The sequence below is a fragment of the Sapajus apella genome, unplaced genomic scaffold, assembly GCF_009761245.1.
Source record: "Sapajus apella isolate SASKATOON/1434 unplaced genomic scaffold, GSC_monkey_1.0 scaffold3, whole genome shotgun sequence".
NCBI lineage: Eukaryota > Metazoa > Chordata > Mammalia > Primates > Cebidae > Sapajus > Sapajus apella.
This window is the reverse complement of record NW_022436943.1, coordinates 43,716,719-43,742,059: the sequence shown is the minus strand read 5'-3', so window position 1 is coordinate 43,742,059 and position 25,341 is coordinate 43,716,719. Positions and strand designations below refer to the sequence as shown.

Sequence of the window (25,341 nt, the reverse complement as noted above, 5' to 3'; positions counted from 1 at the left end):
ACATGAATTTGAAGGCAACCTTAGGTGCCAAGGCAACTCCAAAACAGCTGGAGAGAGGGACAAAAGTCCCAGAGCCTCTGCAGAACGAATGGAGGTTCTCACAGGGCTCTGAATTACCAAGACCAACCAAAAATCTCTCACTTTGGACTGTCCTAGGATTAACCAAAAACCTGTAATTTAATTTGGCAAATGGATGACTGACTCAAAAGCAGATTTTATTTCAGTCTTTCCTGAGAAGACCTTGTCCTTCTGGTAATCTTTTTTTTCTTGGCCATAAAAATGTCATAATATTTACACGGGTAAATGGCATCTGTTGTTTTTGCCTGTCTTGTATCTGAAATCTTTTGCTTTGCATCCATTCCTCCTCACTCTTGGTCTTTATGGTTTGGGGAAGATTGGATAACAACCCCACCTCCTGCCACCACCACCAGATACAGGGGTGGAAGGCAACCCGTCCAAGCAGTCAGTTTATTTCATGCCTTTGCACTCAATGACAGATTTAGAGGCATGTGACCCAAACCAGGCCAATATGAGTCAGTTCCTGGACTTCTGTTGGAAGTATTGAGAAAGAGAAGCTGTCTTTTCACCAAGACTGGTAAGCTGGAAGCTGGGTGAATATAATTCTGGATCTGACTCAGAGGCTGGCTGAAAACGAAGGCAGAGGAGAGCAAAACACAAGAAGGAGCAAGACTTTATCTTCAGGACACTGAACATCTAGGTCCAGATGTGCCTGAAGCCAGAGACTTTTGGACTTCTCAGAATACTAGCCAATAAAAGACCCTTTTGCTTAAGTTTCTTTCATCTAGATTTCTGCGAATATAATAAACAAACCTGAATGATACAGTGTGGCTATTCTACTCACAAAAACCTTGCAATTTTGCAGTTACTGACTCACTTAATAAATAGCCTGGAATGAAATAATTTTAGAGAAGCTGAAGCCCAATGAAGAAAGTTGACCAGCAGTTGTGGTTACAGTGGGGTCCTTCATCGCTGACTCAATCTCAGAATAAAAATGCACATGCCCAAGCTATGAAAAAATAGATGGGAAAAAATGGAAAAAAATGATCCATCAAACTGTAGGGATTTGACAGAGGCATTCAGAAAGAGGTCAACTGGAATAAAGCTTTTCTCCAACACGTGGGGAAACTGGGTCTCATTTATTCCTAGTATCGCCTTTGCCTGGGGTGGAAAGACTGAAATTTCTCCAGAGACAGCAAATATAGCCAACATTACAGTCAAAACACCTGAGGGTCTGGGACTCATCTGCCCATGAAGAATGGGCATCTTACCACAAATCCTTTAAAGGCAGTGATTCAGGATGGTGACCACATTTCTCTTTAAGATTATGAAACTCAACGTAATTCTTCTCCATTCCACAGTAGAAAGACTATTCCTTGATCTAAACTGTGTGGTTTAAAATATCTAAACACATTTCCTACTGCCACCCCCACACTCACTCCTCCATCCAGCATTCCTTTTCAAGCTGTCAATTAGAATCTTTTGCTGTCCAGCTGATAAACAATATTCAGAAAGACAACTGGGTGAATGAGATGTGGCTAATTCTCTTTCATAAATCTCTCAGCAACAAATGTTGATGAGAAGTAAATTGAATAACACTTTTTTTCATTCTTATTCAATTAAGACTATAAAGGTTCAGCTGAAAAAAATTCTGGCAGCCTAAAACTAATGCTGAGGGAGTACAAGTTCACTTAACTTGAAGATAAAAAGCAAATGTGGACTCATTTACTTGCCAGCAAATATCTTGGCTTCAGAAAGAGCTTATTGCAGTGTTCGATGACCAGATCAATGTTATTAGACAAATCAATCATATCCTCTGATTAAAGTCTCAAAGCTGCTTTGTAAATATGCTAAACTAAAAGCATTTAATTTTAAAAGCTATGAGTCTTACTGGTTCCACTGATAAAGCCAGTTTTTATACATCGTTGTGTCAACATATGTAGTTATAAATTTTTACGAAAGGCAACAAATATCTACAGGAACCCACATCCCTTCATTTCAATTTCCTAAATCATATAAAAGGATAAAAGTATTATGGGATAGTTTGGGAGGACGATTATTACGCTTAGTATTTTTTTTTAGCCTTAACAAATACCACTAAATGTCAACTCTTCTATATTAAAGTGTGATTTATAGAAATATATGAAACATAACTCCTCAAGATTTCATAGTTGTTCCTCAGATTGTTGCCTGTGCTTTATCTGCTTCTGGCATCCCATAAATCATATTTAACACAATCACAAAATCCATGTGACTTATCCTGATTTTCTCTCCCTTAATGTTTATTCCAGATTAATGCCACTCCCTAATGTCAAGCCAATGTCAGCCTGGAAGGATCCTTACATCATATACAGGGATTCAAGGAAGCAGTAGTGCTGCATGCCTCTTGTAATGATATCTTGACTGGGGTTGGGAGGAATTTCTTCTAGTGTGTTCCACCTATCTCAGTTCTTACTCTACAGGGACATATTTCCAAATGCGCTCAATGCTCTCCTAAACTACACTTTCACTTTACGGATTGGATCAAAAATGGGATTTAGGGATTTTGAATGTAGTTATAGTCAGGGATATGGGCTACTATACCCAGTCTTATCTGGACTAGAAATAATTAAGTCTTTTTGCTTTTCTGAAATGTGAAAACCAAGATCATTTGTCCAGAAATAATAGGCTACATTTTTAACAATTTTACTCCCAAGTTTGGAATATTTTAAAAATTCATTTTGGATTCTTTAGTATCTCCTATAATCCCACAAAATAACAAGACATATCTTTTTTCTTTTTCTGAGATGGAGTCTCACTCTGTTGTCCAGGCTGGAGTGCAGTAGCGCAATCTCGGCTCATTGCAACCTCTGCTTCCTGCGTTCATACAATTCTCCTGCCTCAGCCTCCCAAAGTGCTGGGATTACAGGCGTGAGCCACCACACCTGGCTGACATTATCTTTCTATTGTTAATATAAATCTGATTTAGTAATTTTCTCTATTTGATTTCATCTTCTGAATAGTGTCCATGCTGATAGTGTGAAAAGAAGACTAACGGGCCCTGGATATTCATTTTCGGGGAATCGGCCATTTGTTGTTGTTGTTGTTGATATTTTTAATGAAGACGGTGGGACATTTTTACTGTTTCAGCTTTGGAACAGACTCCCAAATTGCGGACGTACATGAGAACTGTGATGCTGAAGAACTTGTTCATGATGGTGTAGATATATTACAGCTTCTCTGAAATGAGGGTTTGTTTTTTGCCAATTTTCCCCAAAAGAAGAAATACTAAGAAAAACATCAAATTTAAACTTGATCCCTAGAAAGTGAATACCAACATTATAGCACAATATAATTTTAACGTATGCTAGTCCTGGATACCTGGCTGCTAACATTTTTGGAGTGCTTCCAGTACACAAAGCACTGTTGCAAGCGCTTTACTTGTACTGTCTCGGCTTTATCTTCACAGAACTCTACAAAATCATCACCATGGTTTTACCCATTACCAGATAAGAAAAAGGGAGTTTTGCAGAGGGTTAGTATTTTGCTTACCCAACCAGCCTGACTCCATATGCTGCATGACTGGCCCATACAAATTGCTTCCTCGACAAGAGGGCTCTTGCCTAACGCTACTTGTGTGTTGTCCACAAGGGTGTGCAAAGCACCGAACACACAAATGCTTGACAAAAACATAAGTGATGAATTGTACTTACCCTGGAGGGATTCTATAACGATCCTGTAGGCTGTGGCATGGCGATGGACCTGCCAGTGAGCACACAAGCTGGTCATTTCAACGTGTCTGGCCTGGAGATTGGTAACACCCAAGAACACTGGAATAGAACAGAAACAAAGCTGTGTCACACTACAGACAATATCACAAGCATGCCTGAATCTGAAATTAACTTCTGGAAAAATTTTCATTCAAAGCTGCGTACTCAGAGCTGAGAAATCCATCAATTTACAATGAGTTAGTGTATAAAAGATAAATGTTTTATCACTCGAGAAAACAGGGTGCAAAACATATTTCATGATGTGGTCTGTCTGCTAGTTTATTTATTTGTTTGTTTTGAGACGGGGCTCTTGCTCTGTGGTCCAGGCTGGGGTGCAATGTCATGATCTCAGCTCACTGTAGCCTCAACCTCCTGGGCTCCAGTAATCTTCCCACCTCAGCCTCCTGAGTAGCTGGGACCACATGCATGTGCTACTACACCCAGCTAATTTTGTTGTTTGTTTTTCAGTAGAGGCAGTGTTTCACCATGTTGCTCAGGCTGGTCTCAAATTCTTGAGCTTAAGCCATCTGCCTGCCTCAGCCTTCCAAAGTGCTAGGATTACAGGTATGAGACACCATTGCTGGCCCTGTCTGCTATTTTAAATAGAAGAGGAAATACATGTTCATAGGAAAAAGACCAGATGCAAAGGAAAAATTTAAATTTGGAGTTATTTTAAATCTTATCCCCTTTATTTACTTGTGTTTTTCTGAATATTACACAGTAAACATATAATAGTTTTCTAATTTAAGAAGTAAATACAGTATGTACTTAGCAGCTGATGAGACAGCCATGGCTGAGAAAGAGAAGAGTAAAATACACAAAACGGAGGTGTTCTGCAAACAGGAACACTCTCACAAGGAGTGGTCTTCAAAATACAATTGAATGAACACACTTGAAAATTTAAAAATATCTTACACAGGTAACACAAATTATTTTAAAAATACGTAGGTTCCAACTAATCTTAGAACACTGCGATATGCGAAATGGTTGTTTGGGGAGGCAATAAAATATTGTTTTGCCAAGACAATAGAAGAGTAAGTATCCAGTGTTTATCACTTGGATCCAAGCGGAAAATCAATGTATTTGCTTTTCCTAGTGACCTCTGACTTCCATTCATATCATTTGCTCTTATTTCTCTCTCTTAGCTTACTCACAAAATAAAAATACCTGAGGATTATCTTTTCAAGATGGTAGAAGTAATCTTGTCTAACTACAATTTACACCTTTACGTTGTTCCTTTCTGTTATAGCAGAGAGAGAAGACTTTTTTCCCTAAAGCCAATTAAACAATCCCTCTTTCCCCTAACAAAAACAAATAAAATTAATGTTAATTGACTTATATAACTTTTTTTTTTTTTTTTTTTTTTTACCAAAGTCTCGCTGTTGTCACCCAGGCTGGAGTGCAGTGGAGAAATCTCGTCTCACTGCAACCTCCACCTCCTGGGTACAAGTGATTTTCCTGCCTCAGCTTCCTGAGTAGCTGGGATTATAGGAGAATGCCACCACACCCAACTAACTTTTGTATTTGTAGTAGAGTCAGGGTTTTGCCACATTGGCCAGGCTTGTCTCAAACTCCTGACCTCAGGTGATCCACCTGCTTTGGCCTCCCAAAGTGCTGAAATTACAGAGGTGAGCCACTGTACCCAGCCTAATTTATATAAGTTTTATCAGTTAATAATTTATATAACCACACAAAATATTTTTAAAATACCTTATATTATTTGCCATCGTGGGAGGTTTTCTTTTGCTTGGGAGAAAGAAAGGGAATAAATAATAAACCCACTTAATTTATATTTTAAGGACAAGAACATAAAACAATTCAACACTCTCAGTCTTTTAAAATATGTTTGGAATGCTCTATATACTTATTAAGGGAGAGAAGAGAGAGGAAACAGAATTAAAAAGGGAGAAGAGAAAAGAGGATAGAAAAAGACAAGAAAGACTAGGGAGAAAAGAGACCAATAAAAAATCATAGGGCCAGGCGCCATGGCTCACGCCTGTAATCCCATCACTTTGGGAGGCCGAGGCAGGTGGATCACCTCAGATCAGGAGTTTGAGACTAGCCTGGCCAATATGGTGAAACCCCGTCTCTTCTAAAACTACAAAATTAGCTGGGTGTCGTGGCGTACACCTGTAATCCTAGCTACAGGGGATGCTGTGGTGTAAGGAAGGAAAGCTGTGAGGTTGCTACAGGAGCACAACAGGGGAAATACTTGGAGTTTTCATTAGTGAAACCACAACAGGATCCCATCAACAGTCAAGCACAAGATCAGAAGCACAACCAAAGGCTTCCTAGGTCTGTGGAAGATGGAGACTATTTCTTTCGAGATAAATTTATTCAATATCTAGCCTTTAACTATTCCATGACAGAGAATTCAGGACGCCTCCTCTGTAAAAGGGCTGGCCCTATATGCAATCGGGAAATGTTGGGCTCTGGATTAATATATAGCCCACTCTTGACTGACAGCATTGATTAGATTAATTATTTATTAGGGATAAGAGTAAGATATAGGCCAAGTGCATAAAGCCCAATCATTACAATAATAACAGTGGTGATTCACTGAATATTTGCCACATTATAAGCACGTTACATACATTTTTCTGCAATCCTCACAATTAGCCTGAAAGATGTTTATTATTTTCTTCATTTTAGAATTTAAAAAGCCTGGGCTGAGGATAGTTAAGCAATTTGCCCAAGGCCACACTGATAAGCAGCAGATTTGAGGCTTATCCTTTTGATAGTATCGTGAATACAATCTCAAGGGCAGGGCATGTGCTGTTGATTGCACTCAGGATTATTCTGATGAGCACACAGCCAAACCACTTTTCTTTGCGTCATTTATGTGTTATCTTTAATGTGTGTTTTAAAATGTGACTTAAAATCTTGAGTGATATAATGGAATTTGGGGATTTGAGGGGGAGATTTGGAAGCGAGGTAAGGGATGAAAGACTACGTATTGGGTATAGCATATAGTGCTCCAGTGATGGGTGCACTAAAATCTCAGAATTCAACACTATAGAATTTATCCATGTAACCAAAAACTACTTACATCCCAAAGGCTATTGAAATTTTTTAAATAAATAAAAAAATAATGAAGATGTCATTTGACTATCAAAAAAGAAAATAAAATGTATACTTCAAAAAAATAATTTGATTGTGGTCATTATGCATTATAAACATAGATCATCACATTGAAGATTGCAGATCTATGTATCTACTACAATTTTTATTTGCCAATTATGCCTTAATAAAGGTAGAAAAAATGAAAGAACAGTGAGTATTTGAAACAAAAATCATAGTATCTTAGGGAGTTTATAATAGAATTACAAAATAGATAGAAAAACAGCAGCAAAGAGGGAGAAGGTACTATACATCATTAAAAATTCTTAAGCCATAAAAGCAGTAATTTGGCCAGGTGTGGTGGCTCACATCTGTAATCCCAGCACTTTGGGAGGCTGAGGTGGGCAGATCACGAGGTCAGGAAATCGAGACCATCCTGGCCAACATGGTGAAACCTCATCTCTACCAAAAATACAAAAATTAGCTGGGCGTAGTGGTACGTGCTTGTAATCCTAGCTACTCGAGAGGCTGAGAGAGGAGAATCGCTTGAACTCAAGAGAGAGGTTACACTCTAGCCTGGCGACACAGCTAAACTCAGTGGCAAAAAATAAAAATAAAAAAAGCAGTAATTTAAGGTAGACTGGAATAAGCTAAGGATTCATATTGAAATCTCTAGGATATCTATAAAAATTTAAAATATCTAGCTAAAAAGCTAGTAGAGGAGAAAATATTTTTTTAATATGTTAATAAAAATACTGATCTGCAGTTTAGGGTAATTACATGGATTTTGAAAAGGATTTAGGTCAAAAACTCTAAGTCAATCCAAATAAATATATTAAACAGATCATGTAGAGATATAACAAACTTCAGGAATATAGAACATACGTGCTGGAATTTGGAAAACATTGCATTACCGCCTGGGCATCTGGGAGTGGTGTATGCCAATGAGAAGTCCCAGATGGTGTGCAGACAACATGAAAACCCTTAAAAGGCTAGAGAAGGAAGTCCTTAGAGGGGTGTGGCATGTACTTTTGATGGATGGTGTGTGTGCATGTGCAAGGGGGTGGAGTGACCGCTCTGAGAAAAGACAAACCTCCTCCTGCTCCAACTTTTGACATTGGCCAGCTCGGGCTACAGGCTGTTTGGAAAATTTCACCTCCTTTGAAAAATGCCAACACAGACTTTCCAGAAGGAAATCCGATCTGTAGTCATCAAGTGTATTTCAAGGCAAGGTACTGACATCTCGCCTGCCAACCAGGACTTCGAACTACTCGGAATAAACAGCACACCTTTCTTTCCATGAAATACCATCCAGATAGGGCAACGCGGAGCAAAGGAAAAATGAACGACCAAATGGAAGCAGGGGTTGAATGACAAGTTACAGTGAAAACAAAGCAGCAAAACCCCATGTGCGGCTGAGGCCACTGGACATGACTCTTACATGTTTTCACCATGCCTGTCAGGGCATCACTGAAGCCTGAGGACTGGGAGGCAAATATCTTCACATTGTAGTCCATTCCGCTGAGGAGATTTGTGATAAGAATGGTGTTAATGTCAGCTCCCACAAACGTTTCCAGTGTTGGGCCAGGAACTAAAGAATAAAGAGTATATATTTTAGTTACAACAAAATATGGAAAAACAGAGGCACTTTTAGTCAAATTGTACTCACTCAACTGCTTTTCAGTTGCTTAGGTTATACAGCAAGCAGGCAGCAGGGTTGAGGTTTGAATATGGTCTCATCTAGCTCTAAAAACTGCTGTGCTAAAGGTTATTTTTAGGGACCTTGTCCTTTCCCCAAATATAGTTTTATCCTTGTGCTTATTCAAAGAAGTTGGTCCACCTCACAGTCTACCATCTGCTATATGGTTATGTACTATGTTGTAATAGGCAATTGAGGAATTTGTCCAATTAAAGAAATAATTCTCGGCTAGGCGCAGGGGTTCACACCTGTAATCCTGGTACTTTGGGAGGCCAAGGCAGGTGGATCACCTGAGGTCAGGAATTCAGGATTTCAAGACCAGCCTGACCAAAATGGAGAAACCCCATCTCTATTAAAAGTACAAAATGAGCTGGGTGTGATGGAGCATGCCTGTAATCCCAGCTACTCTGGAGGCTGAGGCAGGAGAATTGCTTGAACCCAGGAGGTGGAGGTTGCAGTGAACTGAGGTCACCTCATTGCACTCCAGCCTGGGCAATAAGGGCAAAATGACATCTCAAAAAAGAAAGAAAAGAAAAGAAAGAAAGAATTCTCAATTGCCCCTTCTAAGGTAACCAACAGTCATAGCAAATTTTATCCTGGAGATGAGGCCATACCTTGCCACTTGGTCAACTAGCATCAATGCTACCACTGCAGTTTTATCTGCTCCTTTTAGGATGTTTAATACCAGACAGATAATGCTCTTATTCCAAGTCCCTTGCTTAGCTAGCATTTTCAGGCCTTTATGTTTTCACCTCTTTTTCAATCTAGTGGGGTCTTTAATGAAGCATTAAACACATTCCTTGCTAAAGCCTATACAAATTTATTTACGTCCTGCCTCCTCCCATATGTGCTCATTCTTTAAGAGCTTTAAGTTAGTTACAAGTTCCCAAAATACTCATCACTTTCCTCCAGAAGCCCCCTTCCAACAATACATTTGTTTCTCTATGTATGTGTTAACTCAGTGGCGATATTCCCATGCTCCACACATACAATGCAAATGACCATACATGTATATTTCTCCCACTTGGCCTAGAACAGGATTTCTCAGCGTCGGCACTATCAGTATTTGGGACTGAACACTTCTTTATTCTGGGGCAGAAGAGTACTGTCAACTGTAAGATGTTTGGCAGTACCCATTAGATTCCAGGAGCGAGTCCTCTCTTGCCAGTTATAACAATCAAAAATGTCCCTATTGGGGGGCAAATGGCACCAACACGAGAACCACTGGCCTAAAACAAAGCTTTTTGTGCTTAAGAAGCCTGATCAGTACTTGTAAAATGATCCAAAGAACAAATTAAGCAAGACTGTCTTGCAAATTAACACATGCCTCAGGCCTTCAAGCAAACACATGTCTCTTCAAGCAAAGAGACAAAAACATTGGGGATGGGTCACAAACAATGATCCTGGAGCAGGCTAGTACATCCATGTTCTATTCTTACTATTTTATTTTCCTGGTTTATAAGGATGTTTGTCTGGAGAAACTGGAGGTGGGAGTATTTGTCTTTTGGGCCTGAAGACAATAGCACCTGGATAATTGGACAGAATAGAAAAGTCTGAAAATTGATATGGGGCAAGAACTGCATCTCAGATAAAAGATTGAGACTAATGGAGGTTTTGAAGGCAGAAAGTGTTTATGCTTTATAATTATTATTATTTGAGACAGGGTCTTGCTCTGCTGCTCAGGCTGGAGTGCAGTAGTGTGATCACAGCTCACTGAAGCCTTGACTTATCGGGCTCAGGCGATTCTCCCACCTCAATCTCCCAGATAGCTGGGAATACGGGTGCACGCCACCACATCTGACTAATTTTTGCATTTTTTGTAGAGACAGAGTCTTGCCATGTTGCCCGGGCTGGTCTCAAGCAATCCACCCTCTTCAGTGTCCCAAAGGGCTGAGATTACAGGCATGAGCCACTGTGATTTTCCTGCCAATTTAAGAAAAATAATTGGAGATGCCCTTTCTGCTGAACATCTAGAATACTGCAGGCCCAGGTCTAGAAAACTGAGAAGACCCTAATGACATTGATTTTAGTCTCCTGTTTAAACTTTGTGAGATTGCTAAGAATGGGGAGATGGGAGTGTAAGAGGCGCTGGAACACATGGTCTCCTCTTCACAGGCATACAGACCAAGGGTATGATTGCCTTCCATGTGGATCATTCTCATGCCTTCAAGACACAATGATGTGCGAGGTAGAGGTGAGTGGGATCCCTTTATGGAGGTGGCTAAGAGACTGGTGGAAAAGCATTTTACTACAGTAATGAGTTTTTTTTCCCACCTATATAGTTTCCAAACTGGGGAGACTAAGAAGTTGGTAAATGAAAATTTTCCAACTAATCCAAGAAATAAGAGGTAGAAGAGAACTTTGAAATTAGAGATTCCAAATGTTTAGAACGTACATCTTCATTGAACTTAACGCTTCCTATTCCTATAAAGTCAAGGTTTCCCTAGGTTGGTTCCTGGTCTGGGGTATGATTAGGTCAGTTATATACCCAATATATATTCTTCTAATTAATGTGCCCAATAGTTTTTTATGTGATGTCATAGCTTCACCATCCTGATGACATCTACCCTATCACTAACCATACTAAAACACTTTATTTTTCTAAAACAAGCAAGAGGTTTTCCCTACTTTTAAAAAATACAAGCAAACATAAAGTGTTATAAGAAAACAATTTATCTTAAAAGACATTTTAAGTGACTACTCATGGTATCAATATTATTTACAAAGCACTACTTACCACTGACAGGTTTGTAGACAATTCTATAGCCTTTCACCGGGGAAGACGGGGGGTCCCACGTAATGCGTAACCGGTTATACCATTCCTCAGACACCCGCAAGTTCTGGGGCCCCGAGGATGGCACTGAGCAGAAAAGAAAAGGAAAAACAGGGATTCAGTGTAATTTCCTTCTTTATGCCCTATACTATTGTTACCAAAATCTAAGATATCGTCCAACAAAATTAAAAATATTTAAAAGTGAAAGTGCACTGAAACACACAATGAGAAGCCTTTGAGAATCTGTGGTTGTTTTATTTTCTTTTCTTTTCTTTTTTGAGACAGAGTCTCTTTCTGTCACCCAGGCTGGAGCCCAGTGGTTCAATCTTAGCTCACTACAATTTCCTTCTCTTGGGTTCAAGTGACTCTCCTGCCTCAGCCCCCCAAGTAGCTGGAACTACAGGCATGGCCACACCATCTGACTAATTTTTTGTATTTTTAGTAGAGATGGGGTTTGACCATGTTACCCAGGATGGTCTCAGCCTCCTAATCTCGTGATCTGCCCACCTTGGCCTCCCAAAGTGCTGGGATTACAAGCGTGAGCCACCACACTCGGCCTTCAATATTAAATATATGGAAAATAATTGCTCTTGTGACAAAACACTTTTAACTGAAATTTAGAAGTCGTTCAATATTATTTGGGTTCCCTTTTGATCAGTTTCAATTTTAAGTATAATCAAATTGAATTGTGTTTATTAGAAATGTCTGTCTCCGTGCCACTCTGTTATACTAAGCATATGAGAACAGCAATATTGGGGGCATGTTCATACAATGTTAATGCTGATTATTCTCAGAGGTAAAATTCTAATTTTTTTTTATCTTCATATTTCCTATATTGTTTGAAGTTTTATATTATTACTTATCCATTTTTTATCAAAACATGACAGTCATTTCTATGGATGACTATTGTAAATGTTTATACATTTTGTCATTATCATTTTGTTGTTGATAAAACTTAGTTGTGTTGGCCACTGCTTAATCACTGCTTAGATCATCCACTAACACTTCAAAATAATTTGACCATATAGAGACTGTTAGGATGTAACAGCATTTCCATAACAAGATTTAAGCCCTATCTCCATAGTAATAATCTTGAAATATTTTTATTTAAAGATAAATAAATAATAGCAAGTATTTACCTTAATAGGTAAATACTACTTGATGTTTTCTTTAATTGTTGCTTAAATCTGTGGTTTTGGTTTTCAAACATTTATTTAGAAGCAACATACCAACATATGCTAGAAATTCCAATGCATAGACCAAATCAAGATGCCAATATACTGGTAAAGGTGGAGTGAAAAGTTTGAAATCTCCCTATAGCTCTGCTCTTCTGTTTTCCTTCTCCCCTTCCTCATGTCCCCTGGGGAAATAAAATATAGCAGCTCCGAGAGCTCACAATACTCTGGGTGACCTTTAGCAAACTGTGCAGGCTTGGTGGCAGTCTGGGTGGAGGCAGACGGCACAGGAGGAGGGAGAGGTGTCAGCACTGTTAAATGAGGAGAGGATACCTATTTACCCAGCGGAGCAGAATCAGGACTCTGGGCTTCAGAATTTTAATGATTTGCACAGACTTAGTTGAAAACGCCACACTTAGGTGCCCAGGTACAGAATTCAGCCCTTGACACCATTTTGAAACTAGCCACATGTCACTCCTTGGTAATTATGATGGATAAAGATGGTCACAGAGTTTTCGACACTCCTTCCATTGACAGGTGGGGCGATGAGTGTTTCTTTGAATCTGGGTAAGTTCTATCACTACCTTAACCAATAAATAGACTGCAGCAGAAGTGACACTAGAGTTTTCATTTTCTACCTCTTAAAACTTTTGCTGTTACAGTCCTGAGCTGACATGAAAGAAATATGACTGCTCTGCTGGAAAGACCACATGGAGAAGCTTTAAGACTAATGGAGAGAGAGAGAGACAGACAGACAGAGACAGACAGACAGACAGACAGACACAGCTGGGTCCAGCCTGCTCACCACCCCCACCAAGATTCCAGGCATGTGGGTAAACTTGCGCTGTACTCTCCAGACCAGCCCAGACCTCAAGTGAATACCACCAGGTGGCACTAATCAATCCCATGTGGAGTAGAATTTCCCAGCAACTCCTGCCTAGTTCCCTGACCCAAACAGTTGTGAGATGTAATTTAAAATAAAAAGGTCACTGTTTTAAGCCATTAGGTCCAGAGCAGTCTTTATGCAAGTATAGACAATCACATCAATAATGAAGAAAACGAAGACTCTGTATTTTAACCAAGGGTTGAATGCATCTTTCTCATTTGACAACCATGGCCAATTCATCTTAAACAAGTGTTGCCTGATGCCTCCTTTGTGCCACCCGGCACTATAGGAGCTTGGCATGCAGAGGTGAACAGTACTGATGAGGCCCCAGGTTCTCACGATGCTTGCCTTCCTGGGATGGGGGACAGACAGTGAGCAAATACAAGAATAATTAAGAAAATACCAGAGAGTAATTACAGCCATGATATGACCCAAAGCAACAAACAAAAAAGGACAATATCATAGACAGTGGGGGCTACTTTGCATCGGGTAGCCAGAAAAATCTGAGGAGGTGACATTGAGTTTAGACCAGGATGACAAGAAAAATTCTGACATGCAAACATCTGGGAAAGCATATTCCATGTAGAAGGAATCACTAGAGCATGGGGCCTAAGGCAGGAACAACTTCAAAGAGTCCCCCGGAGAGCAGGAGGGGAGGTATGGCTGTGGGCATGGCTGGGGAAAAGGCTAGGAGGGGAGATCAAAGAGATCAGCAGGTTCCAGGTGTTAGAACAATCTTTGTAAGGCATAGGAAGGGCACAGGATTTTATCCTGGGTACAGTGAGAAGCCATTTGGAGGCTTAAAACAGAGGTGCAGATTATTTATCTGCTGAAAACTTTCTCAAGCTGTTATAAGAAGAATAGGGGATGGCACCAGTGGAAGCAGGAAGACTTGACAGGAGCTAGTACACTCATCTGGATGAGAAAGAGTGTGGCTTGCATAAAAGGGAATGAATTAATGGCATTTGCAGCAACCTGGATGGAATTGGAGACTTATTTTAAGTGAAGTAACTCAGAAGTGGAAAACCAAACATCGTATGTTCTCACTCATAAGTGGGAGCTAAACTATGAAGATAAAGGCATAAAAAAGATATGGTGGTGGACTGAGGAGACTCCAGGGAAACTGTGGGAAGGGGATGAGGAATAAAAGGCTACAAACTGGGTCCAGTGTATATTGCTCAGGTGATGGGTGCACCAAAATCTCACAAATCACCGCTAAAGAACTTACCCATGTAACCAAATACCACCGGTTCCCCAAAAACGCATGGAAATAAAAAAAGATAAATAAAATAAAAGAGAAAGTGTGGTTTGGACTAGAGTGCACCTGTTAGGTGAAGAGAAATTAGACAGGCATGTAGAATACATTTTGATCAATCAACAGGATCTTGATGAATTAAATACTGGAAGAGAAAGATGTAGTGGTTTTTCACATCTTTACTTCCACAGAAAAGGAAACTGCAGCCCAGAACAGTTAAGCCATTTGCTCAAAGTCACATAGCTTGAGTGTGTGAAGACAGGATGCAGACAGATTTGCTGTCTCCAAATCTTTTTGTTTCTTCACTACAATCTACTGTATCTTTCAGGGTGCATTGCAGGGGCCAAGCATTTCCAATTAGTGAGTTGGATTATATCCAAAGGGAGAAAGCTTCAACTTACAGGTTTTTCCAGGGGCAGAGACACTAACGCCTTCTTCATCTGTGTAGATGGGAGTCACTGTGACTTTGTATTCAGTATCAGGAAGCAGAGACTTCAGAAGGAGATTGTTCTGGCTTCCAGGCACCATAACCTGAACAAAAAAGCAAAGGACCGTGGTCTTAGAGAGACCCCTGCTTCCACTGATTCACTAATCGAGCATGACTTCAGGCATTTTGAAATAATCAAAAGCAAAGAGACGTGCTTTGAGAGTGAGCAGAAAAGAAAGGGCATTCATGCAAAAGCGTTTCTCCCTGAAATTCCCACCATAGTAACCCTTAGTTTGTCATCAACTAATACAGAAGGTTTAAATTTGAAGCTCTTAAGCTCTAAGGAATATTCTCTCAGCATCTTCTTGGCATTTGTAAAGTATCCAGAAAAGAGAATAATGGCCTGTTTAGATAGCAGGTGTTTATGGATTGGGAGAGCTCATTCTATAATCCAGCCTGCTGCTTATCATGTTTTATTTTACTTAAGTATCCTTTTGCAAAGTCAGCCTTCCACTCTTTCCTCCTTCAGAGATAATCAGACCCCAACATTTTCTTCTTTCAGTTAGAAAGGATGGATCCTAGCCAAGAGCAACAGAACCACACATCAAAGCCAAGTTTTCTTGAGTTGAAGCATATTTACCAGCAACGCTAAAAAATGCTGCAGCTTTTTTATTTCTGAAAGGAGCTGTCTCCCTCAATCTAGAATCACCATCACTCTGTGTCTAAAAGGCTTCCCCCCCAAAAAAAATGCAGTAGTGGGGTCATCACACAAGTTTGAGTGCAAGGCACCATGTGACAGCTGCTTGAAGTCTGCCACCTTGAAAGAATTGTATGGACCAGAAAAGCCACATGTTCTCAGTGCTGAAACCACAAAACTTTCTGTCTGTGCTCCAGGAGTGAGAACTGGCCCATCACGGGGCCATTTAAAGAACTTAATCGTGGCTGGAAAAGTGCTAGGATGTAAGAACTGACTCAAACGGGTTTAAGGGAGTCACAAGACCAGGACAGCTGGAGTTACTTTTCGATTCAAGTGCTGGGTAAAATGCCAGCAGGCAAAGGGCGATGCTGTCTCCTTCTGGATGAAGAAAGAAACCTATAAATCATGGAATAAGCCCTAGAAAGCCTGAAGTTGAACTCAGAAGCAGCTGTTGCTAAGATATTGCTAAGCTCTTAAAAGTAATATTTTAAATATGAAACAAGGAAATCTGAATTAGGTGAGTTTATACCAGATTAATATGATTTTGATCCTTATAGGAAAGGGTTATTGAAATGTACAGGTCTGAATTGATGTGTGAACTTGGGGTCCTGAGAGGATATTTAAAAAGGAGCTCTGCTTTATTCCAGAGTGAGTTAGACGACCCTGGCACTAAGAACATGTAAAAGAAGAATTGGGGTTGCCCTGACTTGTATTACTCTATCATCATAGCTTCCCTCAAGGGGTTTCTCTTAAATGTAACCCCTCTGGAGCAGAGCCTGGGCATTCATTTCAATCTGTCCGTCTAGCAAACCACCCATGTTGATGTTAAATAATCTCTCAAATTGAGAAGCACATGGTCTTGGGACTAGCCAATTTAATTTAGGATGTGGACTATTAAAAAACAGCGTGACTGTTTTGGAAGACTCATTAGCTTGCCAGGAAGTAGATGCTGTGATTTGTAGTAATAGGCCTCCCTTACCTAGCAATTATTATGTGCCAGGTGCTGCTCTAAGCATTCTAATATAGTATATGCAGATTGAGTAACCCTTATCAGAAATGCTTGAGACCAGAAGTGTTTTGGATTTGAGATTTTTGTTAGATTAGGAAATATTTGCAGTTGTATAATGAGGTATCTTGGGTATTAGGCCCAAGTCTAAACACAACATTCATTTACATTTCATATAAACTTCATATACATGATCTGAAGATAATTTTATGTAATATTTTTAATGATTTTGCACATAAAAACAAAGTTTGTGTTAATTACTTCTCTGTAAAATTTCCCACTTGTAGCATCATGTCAGTGCTCAAAACATTTTGGACTTTGGAGCATTTCAGATTTTTAATTTTAGGATTAGGAATTCTCAATCTATAATTCACTTAATCTTCATTACCAGCTTTTGAAGCAAGGGGTATCATCACATTCATTTTACAGATGAGAAAACTGAGGCCCATGTAACTATTGAGAAAAAAGCCATACTGAAACCCCAAGAATCTTGTCTGGCCTTTCTCCCCTACTCCACAGGACTGTACCACTTGAAACTTTTTACCCTATGAATACTTATTCTCAAGAGTAGAAAACAATCTCCTCTTGGGTATGCAAAGTTCCTCTTGCTTGGCCTCTGCTTGTTTGGATAAAGCAAAGTTAAAAAAAATGTGCTTCTACTAAAGACAAATGCTGCAGGTCAGAGCAGATGCTGGTTTCATTTATAAAACAATTCTGTAAAAAATGCTCATGGTTAAATGGGATGCAAATATAACCAGTGAGCTTCATGCTTTTACTTTTTTTTCAGAAATGCAGTTTCATGTCTGGCTCTAATGTCACCCACAGCTTTTCAGAGCAACCTGGACCACATCCAAACAGCTGTTCCTGCGTAGAAACAGGATTCCCTGCATCTTGCTGTGTTCCCATTTATGATGTTCCATTCTAGACAGTGATTCTCAAACTCTCTGTGGTGAAGGGCTAGCTGTTGGTAGTGGTGGTGTCATTTTAATTCCCATCCATTGCAGAACAGTATTTGTAAAATACAATAAAACCAAATGGTTAAAAAAGGGATCCTGTTCTTGGATTATTGCGGTAATATCGAGTAACAATCAATGTTTTTAAAATGGTAATCTTAATATCTGAACTTATTGTGTAGGAGACTGAGCCACACTTTGAGTAATTTTACTTTAGACATAGTCTTACAACCCAGAATGCAGGTTATAGCTACAGATTTTTGTATGTAGGCTCTAGAAAATTCTGAAATCCTGACCAGACTTTTAAAATAAATGAGAGACCTTCCTACCCTGACGACAAAATGTCAAGCAATGTCACTGCTGCCCCTCCCTATTCTAAAGCAGAGTTGAAAGTCAAACCTGACAAAATATTTGACAAGTACTGTAGTTTTATTTCCAAGAATTCAAAGGTTTTTTAACCTAGAAATATTTGATATATTTAATTATATCTAGAAATATAAATACTTCATTGACCTCAACTGGAAATGTAAATTAAATCCCCCTTGTTTTACATATATTTAGCTGAACTTTGGTCTAGAATGTTATAACACACAGTGCATAACATAAGCATACACTATTGTCCAACTTCAATACACAAGCTTACCATTTCTTCGTGTAAATTTAATCAGCCTTCAGAGTTAAGGAAAATTTGGTATTTCTCTTATCTTGACACATTTCCTTTCTTGCTTTTATAATATGTCTTAGCCATCTGTCTTTCTGTGCCATGCATTATTTTAAGACGTCATTTGGTCCATGCGATTTCAAGACCCTTGAACTTTGATACAGACCTGCATCTGCCTGTTTGCCTTAGTTTCATAATCTAAATTTACACGTAGTCCACTTTCTGTCTCCAGTTATAACACATCAGATTTGTATCACAGTAACACTTCATAAAACACTGATATAAATTTTCAAATAACCCTCAGGTGTGTCTTTGAGAAAGTGGCTATAAATCAAGAATGCACATACACTGTTTAATTAAAATTCGCCAAAGGAACTTGATGTTTAAAGAATTCTACGATAGTTTCTTCTGTATATCAAAAGAGAGAGAGAGAAAGAAAAAATAGTTTTGCACAGTACATAAGCACCACCAAATTTATCAATATTTTTTATTTTTACTACAGGTTTGTTTAACTGGGTCAGAGAGTTTAAGACTTTTGATCTTTTTTTCCCTTCATCTAGGTGTCCAAGTATTTCAAAAATAAACAGTGTGAAATGAAATAAACTAGGAAAGGAAAAATTATCTAGAAACAACCCAAAGTAAATATTATTATTATTTTACCTGGCATAGCTTACAAGTGCATGCATGAGATTAAATTGTTAGTCTTTCCAAATTAACAGGAATAATTCATTATGAAGCTTAATGTATTTCTTAGAAACGGTAAAAAACAAAGAGCAAACAAACCAAGAAAACAAAAAGCCTCTCACTCTGGGAAGTTTTTATGGGTCTCATTTTTAGAAACTAAATTACAATATGAAAAAAACAGCAGAGAAAATAAAGTATCACAAGCTATATATTTAATTACCATTCCTAACCACAATATAATTTTTTTTTTTTTTAATTTGCCAATCATGAACCATTTGAAGTGTATGGTCTGGGTGAATTTGTAATTCAATCTATTTTGTTTAAGAATCCATTAACTTTTCAAAAATGTTCCCAGATCAATGTCATGGCCTTCTGGCTATTCGCAGTGGATGTGGCTCTTCTTGGGACTGTCACTGTGCCCTGCAATACTTACTCCATCAGCCAGAAGTGAAGTACTTTCCTTAAAGGATTTTGGGCTCAAAGAGTTGTTTATGTAAGCACAAAAATAAAAATAACTTTCCATTGAAGGCTTTGTGGGTGAGGAAGGGAAAGGAATGATAAAGTTGCACTTGGGCAATAATGAATTTTGTAGACTTCTTTCCCAGAGTGTCAAAAATAATTCAGCTAAGGGCAAGAAACGCAAGTAATGAGCTAAATAAACATATTTTATGACTCAAAAGAAAAATTTCTTCTGGATGCATACTGGAGTTATCTGGTTTGATTAGAAACACATCTAGGAAAGAATTTTCAAGTTCTAGACTAAAAGGAATGACATAGCGTAAATTTAGAATACATGGGATGGCCATGAGTAAAAGTATACCAGGCCATGATTAAGAGTGTATCATTGATTTTGGCGCCCGGGCAAGATGGCAGAATAGGAACAGCTTTGGTCTGCAGCTCCCAGCAAGACCAATGCAGAAAGGTGGGTGACTTCTGCATTTCCAACTGAGGTACCCAGTTCATCTCACTGGGACTGGTTGGACAGTGGGTGCAACCCACGGAGGGTGAGCCGAAGCAGGGTAGATTGTTGCCTCACCTGGGAAGCACAAGGGGTCAGGGAACTCCCTCCCTAGCCAAGGGAAGCCATGAGGGACCGTGCCTTGAGGAACAGTGCACTCTGGCACAGACACTACACTTTTTCCATGGTCTTCACAACCTGCAGACCAGGAGATTCCCTCGGGTGCCTATATGACCAGGGCCCTGGGTTTCAAGCACAAAGCTGGGCAGCCATTTGTGCAGACACCTAGCTAGTTGCAGGAGTTTTTTTTTTTTCCCCCATACTCCAGTGTTGCTTGGAATGCCAGCAAGACAGAACCATTCACTCCCCTGGAAACAGGTCTGAAGCCAGGGAGCCTAGTGGTCTTGCTCAGCAGATCTGACTCCCACAGAGCCCAGCAAGCTAAGATTCACTGGCTTGAAATTCTTGCTGCCAGCACAGCAGTCTGAAGTCGACCTGGGATGCTTGAGCTTGGTGGGGAGAGGGATGTTCACCATTACTGAGGCTTGAGTAGGCGATATTCCCCTTACAGTGTAAACAAAGCCATGTAGAAGTTTTGATGGGGCCAACCCCACCGCAGAGCCACAAAGCCACTGTAGCTATGCTGCCTCTCTAGATTCCTCCTCTCTGGGCAGGGAATCTTCTGAAAGAAAGGCAGCAGCTCCAGTCAGGGACTTAGAGATAAAACTCCCATCTCTCTGAGACAGAGTACCAGGAGGAAGGTGTGGCTGTGGGCACAGCTTCAGCAGACTTAAATGTTCCTCTCTGCTGGCTTTGAAGAGAGCAGCGGAACTCCCAGCACAGCACTCAAGCTCTGCTAAGGGACAAACTGCCTCCTCAAGTGGGTCTTCCTGACATGCCTCCTGATGGGGAGACACCTCCCAGCAGGGGTCAACAGACACCTCATATAGACTAGATCCAGCTGGCATCTGGCAGGTGCCCTTCTAGGCCGAAGCTTCCAGAAAAAGAAACAGGCAATGATCTTTGCTATTCTGCAGCTTCCTCTGGTGATACCCAGGCAAACAGAGTCTGGAATGAACCTCTAGCAAACTCCAGCAGGACTGTAGCAAAGGGGCCTGACTACTAGAAGGAAAACTAACAAACAGGAAACAGTAGCCTCAACATCAACAAAAAGGACAAACACTCAAAAATGCCTTCCCGAGGTTACCAACATCAAAGACTAAAGTTAGACAAATCCATGAAGATGAGGAAAAACCAGTGCAAAAGGCTAAACATTAAAAAAATCAGAATGCCTCTTCTCCTCCAAAGGATCACAGTTCCTTGCCAGCAGGGAACTGAACTGGACAAAGAATGAGTTTGATGACTTGACAAAAGTAGGCTTCAGAAGGTGAGTAATAACAAACTCCAAGCTAAAGGAGCATATTCTAACCCAGTGCAAGGAAGCCAAGAACCTGGAAAAAAGGCTAGATGAATTGCTAACTAGAATAACCAATTTAGAGAAGAACATAAATGACCTGATGGAGCTGAAAAACACAGCATGAGAACTTTGTGAAGCCTAAACAAGTATCAATAGCCAAATCAATCAAGTGGAAGAAAGGATATCAGAGTTTGAAGATTAACTTAATGAAATGAAGCATGAAGACAAGAATAAAGAAAAAAGAATGAAAAGGAAAGAAAAAAGCCTCCAAGAAATATGGGACTATGAAGAGACCAAACCAAAGTTTGATTGGTGTACTTGAAAGTGATGGGGAGAATGGAACCAAGTTGGAAAGCACTCTTTAGGATATTATCCAGGAGAACTTCCCTAACCTAGCAAGACAGGCCAACATTCAAATTCCAGAAATACAGAGAATACCACAAAGACACTCCTTGAGAAGAGCAACCCCAACACATATAATTGTCAGATTCACCAAGGTTCAAATGAAGAAGCAAATGTTAATGGCAGCCAGAGAAAAAGGTCAGGTTACCCACAAAGGCAAGCCCATCATACTAACAGCGGATCTCTCCACAGAAACCCTATAAGCCAGAAGAGAGTGGGGGCCAACATTCAACATTCTTCAAGAAAAGAATTTTCAACCCAGAATTTCATATCCAGACAAACTAAGCTTCATAAGTGACGGAGAAATAAAAACCTTTACAGACAAGCAAATGCTGAGGGATTTTGTCACCACCAGGCCTGCCTTACAAGAACTCCTGAAAAAAGCACTACATATGGAAAGAAAAAACCAGTACCAGCCACTGAAAACACATACCAAATTGTAAAGACCATAGACTCTATGAAAAAACTACATCAACTAAAGGGAAAAATAACCAGTTAGCAACATAATGACAGGATCAGATTAACACATAACAATATTAACCTTAAATGTAAACAGGCTAAATGCCCCAATTAAAAGACACAGACTGGCAAATTGGATAAATATTCAAGACCCATCAGTGTGCTGTATTCAGGAGACCCATATCACGTGCAAAGGCACACATAAGCTAAAACTAAAGAAATGAAGAAATATTTACCAAGCAAATGGAAAGCAAAAAAAAAAAAAAAAAAGCAGGGATTGCAGTCCTAGTCACTGATAAAACCAATAAAGATTAAAAAAGAAAAAAAAAGACAAAGAAGGGCATTACATAATGGTAAAGGGATCAATGCAACAAGAAGAGCTAATCATCCTAAATATATATGCACCTAATATGCACCTAATACAGAGCACCCAGTTTCATAAGGTTAGTTCTTAGAGACCTACAAAGAGACTTAGACTCCCACACAATAATAGTGGGAGACTTTAACACACCACTGTCAATATTAGACAGATCAATGAGACAGCAAATCAACAAGGATATTTAGAACTTCAACTCAGCTCTGGACCAAGCAGACCTACTAGACATCTACAGAACTCTCCACCCCCAAATCAACAGATGATTTGCTGTTTCATTCACCACATGGCACTTATTCTAAAATTGACCATGTAATTGGAAATAAAACACTCCTCAGCAAATGCAAAAGAATGGAAATCAAAACAGTCTCTCAGACCACCGTGCAATCAAATTAGAACTCAGGATTAAGAAACTTACACAAAACTGAACAACTACATGAAAACTGAACAACTTGCTCCTGAATGACTACTGGATAAAGAACAAAATTAAGGCAGAAATAATGATTTTGTTGGAACCAATGAGAACAAAGACATAAAGTACCACAATCTCTAGAAAACAGCTAAAGCAGCATTTAGAGGAAAACTTATAGCACTAAATGCCCACAGGAGAAAGTAGGAAAGATCTAAAATCAACACCCTAACATCGCAACTAAAATAACTAGAGAAGCAAGAGCAAACTAATTCAAATGCTAGCAGAAGACAAGAAATAACTAAGATAAGAGCCAAACTGAATGAGATAGAGACACAAATAACCCATGGAAAAAAAGAAATCAATGAATCTAAGGCTGGTTTTTTGAAAAGATTAACAAAATAGACAGACTGCTAAACAGACTAATAAAGAAGACAAGAGAGGAGAATCAAGTAGACACAATAAAAATAATAAAGGGGATATCACCACTGATTCTACAGAAATATGAACCACCATCAGAGAATACTACAAACACCTCTACACAAACTAGAAAATCTAGAAGAAATGGATAAATCCCTGGACACATACACTCTCCCAAGACTAAACCAAGAAGTCAAATCCCTGAATAGACCAGTAACAAGTTCTGAAATTGAGGCAATAATTAATAGCCTACCAACCAAAAAGAAGCCCAGGACCAGATGGATGCACAGCCAAATTCTAACAGAGGTACAAAGAGGAACTGGTACCATTCCTTCTAAAACTATTCCAAGCAATAGAAAAAGAGGGACTCCTCCCTAACTGTTTTTATGAAGTCAGCATCATCCTGATGCCAAAACCTGACAGAGACACAGCGAAAAAGGAAAATTTCAGGCCAATATCCCTGATGAACATTGATGTGAATATCCTCAATAAAATACTGGCAAACCGAATACAACAGCACATTAAAAAGCTTATCCACCACAATCAAGTTGGCGTCATCCTTGGGATCCAAGGCTGGATCAACATACAGAAATCAATAAACATAACCCATCACATAAACAGAACCAATGACAAAAACCACATAATTATCTCAATAGATGCAGAAAAGGGCTTCGATAAAATTTAACACCACTTCATGCTAAAAACTCTCAATAAAATAGGTTATTGATAGAATGTATCTGAAACTATAATAGCTATTTAAGACAAACCACAGCCAATATCATACAGAATGGGCAAAAGCTGGAAGCATTTCCTTTGAAAACCAGCACAAGACAAGGTTGCCCTCTCTCACCACTCCTATTTAACAGTATGGGAAGTTCTGGCCAGGGCAATCAGGCAAGAGAAAGAAATAAAGGTATTCAAATAGGAAGAGAGGAAATCAAATTGTCTCTGTTTGCAGATGACATAATTGTATATTTAGAAAACCCTATCTTCTCAGCCCAAAATCTCCTGAAGCTGATAAGCAACTTCAGCAAAGTCTCAGAATACAAAATCAATGTGCAAAAATCACAAGCATTCCTACACACCAATAACAGACAAACGGACAGCTAAATCATGAATGAACTCCAATTCGCAATTGCTACAAAGAGAATAAAATACCTAGGAATACAACCTACAAGAGATGTGACAGACCTCTTCAAGGAGAACTACAAATCACTGCTCAAGGAAATCAGAGAGGGCAAAAACAGATGGAAAAACATTTCACACTCATGGGTAGGTAGAATCAATATCATGAAAATGGCCATACTGCTCAAAGTAATTTATAGATTCAATGCTATTCCCATCGAGGTACCATTGAGTTTCTTCACAGAATTAGAAAAAACTACTTTAAGTTTCATATGGAACCAAAAAACAGCCCGTCCTATAGCCAAGACAACCCTAAGCAAAAAGAACAAAGCTGGAGGCATCACATTACCTGACTTCAAACTCTACTACAAGGCTACAGTAACCAGAACAACTTGGTATGTACCAAAACAGATATATAGATCAATGGAGTGGAAGAGAGGCCTCAGAAATAACACCACACATCTACAATCATCTGATCTTTGATAAACCTAACAAAAACAAACAATGGGGAAAGGATTCTCCATTTAATAAATAGTGTTGGAAAAACTGGCTAGCTATATGCAGAAAACTGAAGCTGAACCCCTTCCTTACACCTTATACAAAAATCAACTCAAGATGGAATTCAAGATTTAAATGTAAGACCTAAAACCAAAGAAACCCTAGAAGAAAATCTAGGCAATACCTACCATTCAGGACATAGACAAGGGCAAAGACTTCATGACTAAAACACCAAAA

At 39.3% G+C, this 25,341-nt stretch overlaps 1 protein-coding gene across 4 annotated transcripts in view; it reads right to left on the bottom strand.

The window, feature by feature from the left end:
* Window positions 1-25,341, bottom strand: part of COL14A1 (collagen type XIV alpha 1 chain) — a 257,258-nt gene that overhangs the window by 124,078 nt on the left and 107,839 nt on the right. For all 4 annotated transcript variants that reach the window (XM_032252681.1, XM_032252674.1, XM_032252687.1 and 1 more), the window contains exons 20-23: window positions 15,017-15,146; window positions 11,264-11,386; window positions 8,269-8,418; window positions 3,711-3,827 (exon numbers count right to left, since the gene is read on the bottom strand). In XM_032252681.1, coding sequence (XP_032108572.1) covers window positions 3,711-3,827; window positions 8,269-8,418; window positions 11,264-11,386; window positions 15,017-15,146 — 520 coding nt within the window. The remainder of the gene's footprint in view (window positions 1-3,710; window positions 3,828-8,268; window positions 8,419-11,263; window positions 11,387-15,016; window positions 15,147-25,341) is intronic.